General features: G+C 40.0%; 1 protein-coding gene across 3 annotated transcripts in view; it reads left to right on the top strand.

Annotated features, from left to right (window-relative positions):
- Positions 1–13,448, top strand: part of LOC113529128 (E3 ubiquitin-protein ligase TRIM9) — a 28,772-nt gene that overhangs the window by 1,796 nt on the left and 13,528 nt on the right. For all 3 annotated transcript variants that reach the window (XM_026918100.3, XM_026918103.3, XM_026918102.3), the window contains exons 2-3: positions 8,836–8,931; positions 13,133–13,255. In XM_026918100.3, coding sequence (XP_026773901.2) covers positions 8,836–8,931; positions 13,133–13,255 — 219 coding nt within the window. The remainder of the gene's footprint in view (positions 1–8,835; positions 8,932–13,132; positions 13,256–13,448) is intronic.

Genomic DNA, 13,448 nt, shown 5'->3' with positions numbered 1-13,448 from the left:
CCAACGTCAGATTGATTGCAATGATCAAGTTCTGCTTTAGCCGAAAGGATCAGTCGCAATAATTAAAGTAAATGTGGAAAAATCTGGAGATGGACCTTATTAAGATAGCTAAATTGAGTCAAATAGGTGTGTGTGTGTGTGTGTGTGTGTGTGTGGGTGGGTGGGTGTGTGTGTGTGGCTTTGGTTTAGAATTGCATTAAACATGCACAGGTTCACACTCTCTTCCTGTAGGCTATTTCTGTCCTCCTCTCTCTATCACTTTATAGCCTCTAAAATGCACACACACACACACACACACACACACACACACACACACACGCAATACCTCCCACAAGTGTTTTCTGTGTGTGCTTTACTCAGTTGACGCAGATTTCCACGTCTGTAATTGTGTCTGTGGGAGTAGGTCACCCGTTTTGTGGAGGAAGAGGAGTGAGAGCTAGTGTGTGTGTGAGTGAGTGTGTGTGTGTGTGATTCAGCCTACATCCGGCTCTCCCGCTGTGCTTCTGATCTTCACACGCTAGTGGATTCGAGTGTACTGCATAAACCCATCAGAGTTCTCCCCTGCAGGACAGACGGCCGTGACGAGAGCACACGGCATGTGGCTAACTGCTGATGAACGAAGGGTTCTTGTTAAAATCTTGTTCTTATTAGCCCAGAACCATAGACCTTAACCCCGGGTGTGTTTTAAATTCCAGTACAGACCACGTATAACGTTCAGTGCATGAATATACAGTGTGTAAGAATTACAAGATAGCATAATGCTTAATAACTAGCGAAAAAAAATCAGCCACATAGTAATCTTCATAAAGTTTCAAATTATTTTTAAATACTAAATATGGCTAACGGTTGAGTAATCCTAGCTAGCGTGATATTAAGAAGGCTAGCTAGCATTATTATAACTATTTTTGTAAATAAGGCATTAAATATAGCTACACAGATGGTGGTGGGATTGGAGTAGCTAAATAGCTAGCACAGAAGCTAAGGATTTTGATATTACTGAAATAAATGAAGTATCATATACGGCTAGCTGGCTAGCATCAGGTTGTAAGAAAACATAAATAGTTAGCTAGCTATAAGTTGACACTATAAGTTTTTGTTAGCACACAGAAATTATTATTTTGCTTATAAGAGCACGTTCCTAAATGGTTTATTCGTCTTATACAACAGGAATTTGTCAGCAATTACATTTTTTTATTAATTAAAGAATTTTTTTATTCATTTTGGAACATCCATGGAGCAAGTTAGTTCCTGTTATCACTTATGTTATAGCAGCTATAAACAGTCATTCCCTCAACAGCCTCTTTTTTTTTATCTCTTGATGTAAATAAGACAAAAACGTAGCTTGTCACGTTACGAAGAAACCACAAAGAGTATTCGCATCCGTCCTGAAGACTTTCCCAGGGTGGAAAACTTACCGCTACAAAGTGCTGATACTGGAGACTCCTTCTGTAAGTGCTAAATAAACATCTCTTTACACTATATCAACAATTACACAAGTTTCGGTTAATCAGTTTATGTGGCCATACAAGCCCTTGTGTAAGTTCTAATGAGCTGCTGTTATAGCAAAGTAATCAACACCTTCTGACGAAATCGAATCCAGAATTCAACAGCTCTGTGATATCTGCGATAATATCTGTTATCAAATGTGCTATCTGAAATGCCATTGATTTGGGATGTCTGCTGCTTCTATATTTCTGACAATAGCCATGTTCCTTCTGGTTTAACAGCATTGTGCATTCGCTTCTAAGGAAACTGCTCTGTTTCCTTGGTGATTTATTGCTGGAAGGCGAGACAGAAAGAGTGGGTGAAAGAAACAAAGAGAACGTGTGCATGTCTTCAGTGCACTCAGATGGAGTGAACATGCAGGAGGTTTCAGCTACATTAACCTACATTCTGCCTCCTCACACTATAGTAAGCGTCATTACTGACGCAAGAGTACCGTGTCCTCTTTACACACTGAGGACACACACTCTAGCTCCTTCATACTCAAGATCAAGGCACTTCCATTCTTTCACCCTGAAAAAAACATGCTCTATTAGGTTCTGATCTGGTGACTGGGAAGGCCGTTGAAGTACACTGAAGTCATTGTCATGTTCATTGACCCAGTTTAAGACGACCTCTGCTTTGGAAGGAAGTACACAAGATGGTCAAATCGTGGCCATAAACGGAAGCATGTAGTCAGCAACGTACTCAACAATACTGTGGCATTCAAACGGCGCCCAACGTGTGCCAAGAAAACATTCCCCACACCATTCCACTACCACCACCAGCCTGAACTGTTGACACAAGACAGGTTGAGTCCATGGATTCATGCTGGTGAATTCTGAGATGCTGGGGTTCATGGTGTGTTCTGAGATGCTTTTCTGCTCACCACTGTTGTAAAGAGTGGTTATTTGAGTTTTTAATTTGAGGCACCTTATAAAAAAAATGGCCTTTTCTCTTTCCATTGATCCAGCAAGCCCCAGCCATCAATGCCCGGGTCACTGTTTCGGGTCCGGGTCAGGGTCAGAGTCAGGGTCAGAGTCAGGGTCAGTGTGGCAGTGTTAAGTCTGGGATCAGAGGTCAGGGTGTAAAGTGTTACTCTGGTGAGGTGATCATTGTTGATCAGGCAGTGACAGAGAGGGTCAGTGTAAATATAGTTCAGCCGAGAGCTAGTCAGCCATAAAACCCAGCCAGTTGTCTTTTTCTTTTCTTTTCTTTTTTTTTTTTTTTTGGCTGAATGGCCAAATGGTCAGGGCCAGAATCATTATCCCTCAGAACATTTGTTCACCTACTTTATTACTTGCGCTCTTACATACTTGTATTTATAAGAGGCAGTCATGCATTTGATTTTCACAGATGCTTATTTGGTATGTACATGCTAACAGAATTTTAACATTATCCCATTTTCTGTCATAAGAAACTAACACACAGGGCCAGGCTGCCAAGTGATTTATTATCTTATTATAACACAGAGCTGTTGAATTCTCAGTTGTGATTGGTCAGAAGGTGTTGATGAATTCAACAGCAGCTCTGAGAGTAAATCCGACTGCAAGGTTTATATTAAAACACTATTGTTTCTATAGTAACAGCTAATTTATTGGGACTTGCATGCTGGGCACTGCATATAGTAAATGAGCCTTAGATACCAGAAGGTTCTCGGTTCAAATCCCAGGATGTCCAGAGAGCCACTGGGCAAAATCCTGACAAGGAATTGACGCAGTCAATGCAAGAGTGGAGGCTGGAAGGACTGAGGATGAGCTATTTTTACAGCACGATAGCGTGGGTCCTTTCACACAGCGTCTGTGGATAGGTCTGACATTTCCGTCAGTTCCGGCTCTTACTCTGCCAAATCAAGCCATCAGTGTTTCAGGCGCATCTCGGCCGAGAGCTGCCTAGTGAATTAGAATGATTTTTTTTATTACCCTGAAGGGAACAGAGGGGAATATTAGTCAGTGGAGCTCTCTACCTTCTCCCACATACTGTATTCATTACTGAAAGGAAGGACCTCATGAATATTTGATGATGCCGGGCGTTTAAGCGCTTAGAAATGATGGACCGTGTGTGTCATAATTAGTCCACAGAGTTATAGAGCATTAATGTGCTGGGATTAATTTGCAAATAAGAACGAAAGAGAGAGGAAGAGAGATGGTGGGAAGTGGGTAGAGCAGACAGGAAATGAGAAATCTGGCAAGGCGTAGGGGGCGGATATAAAAGCCCACATCTTGGATCGGTTTAGCTGTAGTATTTACAATTTATGACCCCTTGCTAAAGCGATATGAGTAACACCCCAAAAATTACGCCTTTCTCCTTTCTCAGCGAAAGCAGTGAATAAAATCATCCAGCAGAAAAGCAGAAGGGGAAAGAACGCAGGGCTTGAAAGATGTGGTAGCAGTTGCTTTGCTTGGTGCTAGTGTTTATCTCGGTGAACTTTGATGGTCTTGTGAGCCAGTAGGAAACAAGAAGGTAGGAATGTTGTATCTTTGGCCGGGACAATATTAAAGGCAAAATCATTTTATTTGATCTATTAGGGCTTTATTCCTGAACTTGCTCCTCATTCAGAAGATCTTAAACGTTGCGTATTATATTAACAGAGCTTCTTGATTTTTTATTAAAATCACAATTAAGCTTAACATTATTTAGACTTGTTTTTTAGTTATTGATTTTATGGTGTTTTCACCCTTTTTTTTTTTTGCCTCAAGAGGTTGGTACATTTGGTGAAGAGTGAAAGCTGTTTGCAAGTGCTACATAGCCCTGATCCCTGGTCCTCTCACAAACGGTAGTCTGGAGTTCGCTTCAGCCAAACCGTGGTGCGGCCTGCATCAAGTGTGAAAGCTATCTGTGCTCGGAATGCTATCCATACACGGAATACCTTTTTGATATCTAAAACCAGACTTTCAGATTACTGGTGTGCTGATAACATCGAAACACCCTACATGGTGAAAAATATGATCTTCTCGTTTGCAGGTATTCCTATGCAATGACATACCAGGCATCCACAAAGCGCTGTTATTGGCCATTTTGGTATGACAGGAAAATATAAAAACAAGAAAAGTGACATTTGGATTGGATCATATGGTCCCTCTGATCCCTGGTTTGGAGGGAATTCCTCTATGTGGAAGCAAACCTGCAAATATGAGCCATGCCCCATACAAGACCAGAATCATTCCTGAGTGCAGACTCAAGCATTCGGGCCAAGTTAGATTAGCCCCTTACTACTATGACAACTAAATGATACTAGCACTGATAGCAATTTCCACTATCATCATGTGATTAAAAAAAAAGGCAATACAATTAGGGATTCTTTGGATATATATGTCATGGACCCCTGGAGATCTCCAGACTCCATTTTGAGAACCGCGGCCCTGAGACAGCAAGGAGTGGCCATGTGGTTATTTGCTAATTACTAAAGGCGCTCCTCAAGGTTCAATTCTGGGTCCAGTTTTGTTTGCTTTCTACAGTATCTACATCTTTTTTTTCAGATTTGTCTTATACTTATGTGCATTGCAAATCAGGGTAAACTCTGTAAACATTAAATAAGCGTAGAGGTAGTCCCGCTCCGTGTGTTTGTGTGTGGGTGTGTGACTAAGCAGAGCCACTCTGCGCATGTTCCCTGAGGACTCCTAATCAAGGTCACTCTCACATCAGCACATATTTGTGTTGTTTTATATTACACACATTCACAGTATGCATACTCACCCAGAGTCTCTCAGCCTCTCATCAGCACACACACTCATCTGCTAAACCCATCCAAATATCAGCTCTAAATGTCAAGCATATCCCCGACGTGTCCTCTTTCTTCATCTCTCTTTCTTTCCATCTCTCTGTTTCCTTCATCACGCCATTGTTTTGTTGAAGTACATAATACGATAATAGTGCTGAGCGTTTTCAGCAGGATAAAAAAAGGGCACCTCATTTCATTAGAGAGCACTCTGTGTTACTCACACACACACAAACACACTCATCTACAATTACACTGCGACACGCTATCCAGATTTGACCCGGATTAGAGCCGTTATTATTCCCAGGGCATTCCGTTTTTCACTTTTATGTTATTCTCAAATTATTGTTTAAGCTATTCTCAAATTCTTCCAATGCCTTTATTACCAATTTTTATTCATATTCTGCATTATTCTGCCCTGCAAATGCAAAATGCACTAACTACAGTCGATTTTATCTGAAGACATAGGGCTGTATTCAGAGCTGAGTTGGACCTTAGACGTAACTACGGATTTAGCAGTTATGCACATGGGGTGTTGATTTTAATAATCTGAACAGATTGTTCAGAAATGATCTTAAGCACATGCGAAACCTAACTCTGAGTACACAGAACATTCCCTGTGTAAATATTAATGTAACTTTCGGAATCTGAATACGAACCCTAGTGACTAGATTCAACCTTGCTTCCTCTTGGGAAAAATGTTCATGTTAATTATTAGAACCTTTTTTGTCATTTTTTTCTGCCTCTATAGTACAGTATTCCTCTCCCGGTATTATTTCCGAACGCAGAGGGAATTATCTGATCCGGTGCCAGTCTGGTGTGCCAAATGTGCCAGGCGGTTTTCCATATGCGACCCTGGTGTCACACTGCCTTCCCTGCTGTCCTTACACACAGAAATGCATAGATTATAACAAAATAATGACATCTCACATATGGTTATATGACAGTGTACGTACTGTATAAGGCTTTTTTTTTATTATTTAGAAGTTGGGAGAACATTAAAGCCTCTTATTCACCACTGGGCCAAGTTACCGATAACAGAAAGCATAAATCAGAACCTTAAAACAATGGTTTCTTTAAAAATGCTTGAAAGTAGGGCTTTTCAATACATTATTTGTTAATTCTTTTGCAATATCTGCCCTTTTCCCTTTTTTTTCAAGCTTGCAACATGCAAATTCCAACAAACTACCATTTTTATTCAATTTTTATTGTGTTCAGAAAGCCTTTTTTTTCAGTGGGTAAAAGATTTTGAAAAATATCTTAAATATTTTAATGTGGTTGGAATATCCCAATCAATTATCCTCATTTTGCTGAGGTTTTTGCCACTATAGTTTCAGAGATTTTCTGTCTAGCATTAATATATTTTATGATGAACAGAAGGGAAAATGAATCAATTTGTACAAAAATAGCTTTTAATGTCCAATCTGGCTATCTAACCTTTTCCTGTGGTCGTGAATTCCCTTTCTCTGCATTTTTGTTTTATCTTGAGTTGACTTCATGCACATTTTGTTTACATTGCCATGTGCCAGTATTTTGGTCCTGTCTCCGCTCCTATCCCGTCATTGGTCTGTTACCTAATGTGCGCACCTGTTCTGTGTTCAGTGCACAGTTCAGTCCACAGTATCTTTGCTGTTTTACAATTGCAGGAAGTAAAATTAATATATATGAAGAGCAGGTGAGGCCAATAGTAATTGTGCAAAGATGTCCATACAAATTTGGAATGGATTTTATTGATTATTTTATCAGCTGTATATGAGAAATATATAGTTCAAATGTGAGAAATGTGAGTGTGGAAAAAATATTTATTTATTAATTTTTTGTTTGTTTGTTTGTTTGCCCAATCCTGAGATTTGTAAGGAGTTTTTTTAATATATCAGCTCAGTCTTCCTTCTCATTTATTATCAGCTCTTGTCTAATCTTGACAAATGAGAAGTCAGGGCTTGATTGCAGGTGGCAGAGTGACCACCCTGCTGTACCGCTAACCCTGGTAGCGTCCTAGTGTCTCACACACACACACACACACACATTGTGGCAGCAACGAGACATGAGCGGGCATATCCGATCTGTCACAGTCCTGTTAGCCGACCGGACAGCTTGTCAAGGCAGATGGCACGTTAATGGAGTGAGGAGGAGTGTGTCTGAATGTGTGTGGACTGGTTTAAGATCCTGCTGATCACTGGGTGGCCCAAAGGAAGAGGAGCAGGTGGGAAAAAAGTGTGTGTGCTTGTATGAGTATGGATTGGGTCCAAGGGTCTGGTAGGAGTGAACAATCATCATTTATTATCAGTAAGGAGTTCACGAGTCCTGGAGCAGTGCTGGGTAAAACGCTAAATATCCAAAAGGGTCAAATTATTACACATTCACTCACAACTGCTACACACAGTAATGGACTGTACTTTCTAATGAATGTCTGCTAGCATGTTTCCTTCATTGATTATTATACGGTTGGCATTGGAAGATGTATTTTGTCCAACTGTTTCACTAATTTGAAGCAAGTTTCTGAGATGTCTAATAAGGAGAAGTCTCCATTTATTGCGTCTTTCCATCTCAGATAAAATATTTTAAAAAATTATACTTAAATGTTAGCACAGCGCTGTTGAATTCATAATTGTGATTGGTCAGAAGATTTTTGGGAGGAGCATGTGAAGGAGTCTCCAGTTTCAGCACTTTGTAACTTCAAGAGTGAGAAAAAAGAAAGGCTGGTGAAAGAACAACTGTTTATAGCACCTATCCCATAAGTAATCACAGGAACTAATTTGTTTCACAGATGTAACACAACATTAAATGTAACTACAAATTGAATAAATGAGAAAATTTTAATTATTGACAAATTGCTGTGGTATAGGAGGAATAAATCAATTCGCAGTGTGCTGTTATTGGAAAATAATCAACTTCATAGAGGTAACAGTAACTACCCATTATGCTTTATAACTTATATTATATTTCTCCTGTCTGTATTCAAGTTTATTTACAAGCAAATTAAAAATTCAGAAAAAAGCAGGTGGATGAAAAGCCATTAGTGGACACTTAAGCTTACTTGGCAAGAGGTTTTATTGTGTGTTCATATTATCTGGAATTATAGTGCCAGCGAGTCTATTATGGACCAATTTTTAAAATGTATTTTTAAAAAAACTACATCACGTTATGACCTCTATGTTTAGTCCATCAGAAATCACCTGCTGTACCTGCTCTTTCGTGACTCGTTTTTAAAATGAGATGCTCCAGCGCTGGCGTCTAATCGATTTGGCATCTGAGTCTGAATAGAGAAGATGATCTAAGAACGTGCCAGCAGACAGATGCAGCTCAGCAGCTCAGGGTTTTGGGATTGATGCTGTTGGCTGGAATGGGAAGATGGGGGATTTTTAGGAATTCATTGCTTTATCTAGTGGAGCTCAGTGCCCTGATGGACTCTCTGGATCTGCTGGCATTCACTCATTCATTATGGGTGCCATTATTTTTCCTCATTCTGTCTCTTAGTCATGGCACACTCGAGTTTGATTGCAAATGGAATCATTGTCAAGTCGTTGTCAACAGCGGTATAAATGGGTTCCATATAAATGAACTGATTATAGCTGAATTTGTTTTAGACAATGTGAACAAAACAATAATTTTGTGCTTGTGTGTGTTATCTGCAGTGCCAGTTGTCTCAGGCGTTGAATGGCGTGTCCGATAAAGCAAAGGATGCCAAGGAGTTCCTGGTGCAGCTGAAGAACCTGCTCCAACAGATCCAGGTACAGTTTTGATTTTATACATTATTGTTATCAGGAATTAAAACCGAATAGGCGTCACACTACAAAAATCTTGATAAATCTGGAAAAATCATATTAATTATCCAGAACAGATAAAAAAAAACCACACAAAAAGTAACTGCTAGGACATCACCTCAGCACAATGCCATGTGCTAGTGTTGTGGTCCTGTCTCCACTCCTGTCCAGTCACTGGTCTGTTACCTAATGTGTGCACCTGTTCTGAGTTTAGTTTGTCTTCATAGACCGGTATACTCTTTTGTCTCATTGCAGTCTCATGTGTAGTGTGAGTTTCTGAGCAGTATTTTCCCCTCATTGTTTGTTTCATTGTTACTTCTGTGTCTAGTAAAATATGGTTTTCTAAATTTTTAAGAATTAATCACCACTTCTTATTATTTCACATATCCATTTTGGCTCAGTTTGTGAAGGGTGCCAATAGATTTGGAGATGGCTATGCATTTTAACAAGCAAAGCCTGAATTATACTTGCTTTTCACTATGCATTCATGTACACAAGATGGCTGCCACGCATATCCTGTGGTCGTTTGGAGCGCCTGTGCACATCCTCAGAAATTAAGACTATGTGTCCACGTGGTGCAATAGCAACATAAATAATACAGGGCAGTACAGCCCCATGTGACACTGTGTACACAAATGACTAAACGAACTAGCATTGTGTCTCAAATCGCACAGTTATTGAGTACTAAAACTGAATGTTTTCTTATTATGGTTTATCTTTGAAAATTAAAAAATGTCTCGTAGCTTTCAAAGCTACCAAATGTCTCTGGAGCATATCAGTTTTCAGGATTTTCTAGATTATTACTTTTGAATGTGGGGTCATTTTTTTTTGGATTTGAGATGCAGATAATGACGACAATCATGATGACAGCAGACGGTATTAAAAGAGACAGAGCTCGTCAGTGTGTTTAGCATTGTGGGTCTCCCCAGTGTGTCTATATGGGGTTTTACAGTACCAGGAAAGCAGATCACCACCCACCCCCAAACGTAAAGTGGTTACTGGAAAACCCTGTATATATGTGCACTACAGTTTCTAACTTAGACAAATGATTTGTGAAAGAACTATATTGAAAAGGTTTTTACACGTCCGGATCTCATAGTCTTGCTTCTCAGGGTTGGTAAGTCTGAATAATATCCATTCCATCTATACATTTTCCATACTGCTTATCCTACACAGGGTTGCGGGGGGAGCCTAGACGGGGTGCCAACCCATTGCAGGGCACAATCACACACCCACTCACACACTATGGACAATTTGGAAATGCATATCAACCTACTTTGGATTGGGGAGGAAACCGTAGTACCCAGAGGAAACCTTTGAAGAACGGGGAGAACATGCACAGTCTAAATAATATAATAGAATTAAAATGAAATCATTTTCCGATGCTAAACTGCAGAATCATATTACAGAAGACTGCATTGCCCAGAAACATTTCTAAACTAAATTATATTGAAGTAGTAGCTGAGTCAGTAATTTAGCATTCACTGGATCACTGATCCCGCACTGAGATACACATTATATTATCACAGAAAGAGAGATACACAGCCATAACCACGCCACCGGCTGATGTTCAGACGTCGGTTATGAGCCTCTGTGAACAAGTCCCTCCAAGTGAAAGCGTCTGAAATTTCAGTAATCACATATGAACAGAATCAGTCATGCGATGATTCACACTCTTTAACATGAAAGCACTGAACATAAATATTTAACACATACACGTTAGATGTATCTGGAGCAGGCTGGATTTGAGATGGTCTGGCTTATTTTTAGTCCGAGAGAGAGAGAGAGAGAGAGTGTGTGTGTGTGTGTGTGTGTGTGAGGGTCTGCACATCCATGTTAGCGTGCTCTCTGACAGTGCCACTGTAATCAGCTTTTTACTGCAGTCTACTGGGACTCTCTCTCTCACTGTCTCTCTCTCTCTCTCACACACACACACACACACACACACACACTGGATTATTTCTGTCTGGTCGTACCAGCTCAACGTATACAGCTACATGAGTGTGTATGCAGCTGCTGTAGTCATAAAGCATTTGAATTTGAATATCGCTAGTTAGCAAACACTTCTAATTACACAACATAGTTGTTAGCTTATGTTAGCAAACTCAGCTACTTATTTCAGTCACACAATAATAAAACCAGAAGCTAGGAAGCTATGGCGCTAAGTCAGTTTGTAAGCTAACAAACATTAAGGTAGTAGGTTAGCTAAGTTTGAGGTAAGCTAAGATAAAAAGTTCACCTAATATTTGCTAGCTTACCTCAACGTTAGCTAACTTCCTAATCTAATGTTAGTTAGCTTACTAACTGACCTAGCGCTATAGCTTCCTAGCTTCTGGTTTTAAAGACATAACATGATAGCATAACATTAGCCAGCTAGGCAGGGGGGAAAAAACACACCTATAAAAATGAAATTAAATAAAAATAACTGAATATAGTGTTCAAAAAATGGTTTTATAAGTGTAATTGGCTCATGGGACTTTCTCACAGTTAGTTTAAAAAATCCTCCCTCTCTCCCTGTCTCTCTCTCACTCTCTCTCTCTCTCTCACACACACACACACACACACACACACACACCCATATACGCAGCCATATTAACATCCCCCTCACAGAAATCCCTACATATCTTCACTAAATGTCTTATCCTGTAAATACCTCTTCCTCCTCCTCTCCACCTAATCTAGCCCTCATTCTTCGACTCACCCAGTGACTCATTCACTGCTCTGCGTCAGACCTGGGCATGTGTGCGTAGGTGTGTGTGTGTGTGTGTGTGTGTGTGTGTGTCGGAGTCGTAGGCTGAAGTTTCAATCCCCGAACCAGGCTCTATATTCAGGCTTTATGAATGATCGGCTGTGCTTCAAACCTCCTACATGACGCTTTTTTTCCCTGTCCGTCGTGAGCGTGGGAGAAGATGAGTGTGGTAGCATGCGAGAGAACCAGACACTAAGCACGCAAAGGAGGAAGAGTGAAGATGGAGCTCTTTCTGGAAGTATAGGATTTGGAAGTATAGGGAATGTTTTCACTCGCTAGTGGGCTAGTAGGCGGACTTTCTGCGGTTTCCAGTTCCAGGCTAGTGCAGTATAGATTAGGCTAGATAACTAGATAGAAAGGCATCAGACTGTATGCTTCATCATATATAAACTACTATGAAGGTAAGAAAATACTTATTGATAGAAATGAGCACCCAAGCTGACATTACCAAACACTGTGACTTTATTGTAAGACTGAAAAAAAACAAACGTTAGATGTTTCTGTCTCGCCGAACGTAAACAGTGCTCCCGGAGACGCAAAATTTTCGCTATTGCAAAACGGAATAAACGGAGTCGGAGTGCAGGTACCCCATTGGTTACATCATTTCACCTCTCATTTGCATAAATTGCACAGTTCTGGCTTGAGAAATACTTAACTAGCTAGCTAACACTGTTTATAGTTGCATATAATGTGGTGGAACTCCCATAAAACAAGTTCTGGGCGTCACGACTTCCGTTATAGCGGTTATAGATAAACTCCTCTGTCCGAAAGATGTCGGAAAATGTAAAGTTACAAAGCGCTGACACTGGAGACTCCTTCCAATAAAGCTAAATACACCCAGTGTAAGCTGCCACTATAGAAACGATAACATATTAGAACGAGCGCATTATTATAAATCCATGATTTGCAGGTGCACTCACTGTCAGAGATGCTGTTATAGAAAATTAATCAACGTCTTACCAATCAGAATGGAAAATATGTATTTATATTCATTTATTTATTCATTACAAAACATTTGATAGCTTTATTCTAACTCGAATACACTGATCTAAAACAGCTAGTGTCCATTTTCCAAATAATGTTAAAATAATATCTATGTATATACATATATACACAGATATACACTATATGATTGAGGGTTTTTGTTTGTTATCCAAAAATCTGATGTTAATAGACATTCATGAAAATGTAATCAGTGTTTACATTGATTTAAATTAGTGCTTTTGGGAAACACACAGTAAACAGCATGTGCACATGTACATGATATTTCTGATGTAAAGGATTAAAACTCTACATGAAAATGACTTTGAGCTGATATTGATATTGGTAATAATATTGGTATCAATTTGTCTTGTGTCACATTCATTATTTTATCATGTAAGCTATAATTTTCAGTGTGTGTGTGTGTGTGTTTCACAGGAGAACGGCGTGGAGTTTGAAGCGTGTCTGGTGGCCCAGTGTGATGCCCTGATTGAAGCGCTCACACGGCAGAAAGCCAAGCTGCTCACCAAGGTCACAAAGGAGAAAGAGAGCAAGCTGAAGGTGGGCTAACACACAGCTAACACACACACACACACACTCACTCTCTCTCTCAAACGAACTCCCTCAGGGCTCCCTGTCAGAATGATTCCTAATCTCTTGTGACAAGACTCCATGTCCCCAGAAACAGCATTATGACAGCCATGACACTCTAGACGACAACCGTGACACTCTAATACCTGACGGTCTGACCTCC

The sequence above is a fragment of the Pangasianodon hypophthalmus genome, chromosome 30, assembly GCF_027358585.1.
Source record: "Pangasianodon hypophthalmus isolate fPanHyp1 chromosome 30, fPanHyp1.pri, whole genome shotgun sequence".
In the NCBI taxonomy this organism is placed as follows: Eukaryota; Metazoa; Chordata; class Actinopteri; order Siluriformes; family Pangasiidae; genus Pangasianodon; species Pangasianodon hypophthalmus.
Note: the sequence above shows the minus strand (reverse complement) of the source record. Positions and strands in the feature narration are given on the sequence as shown.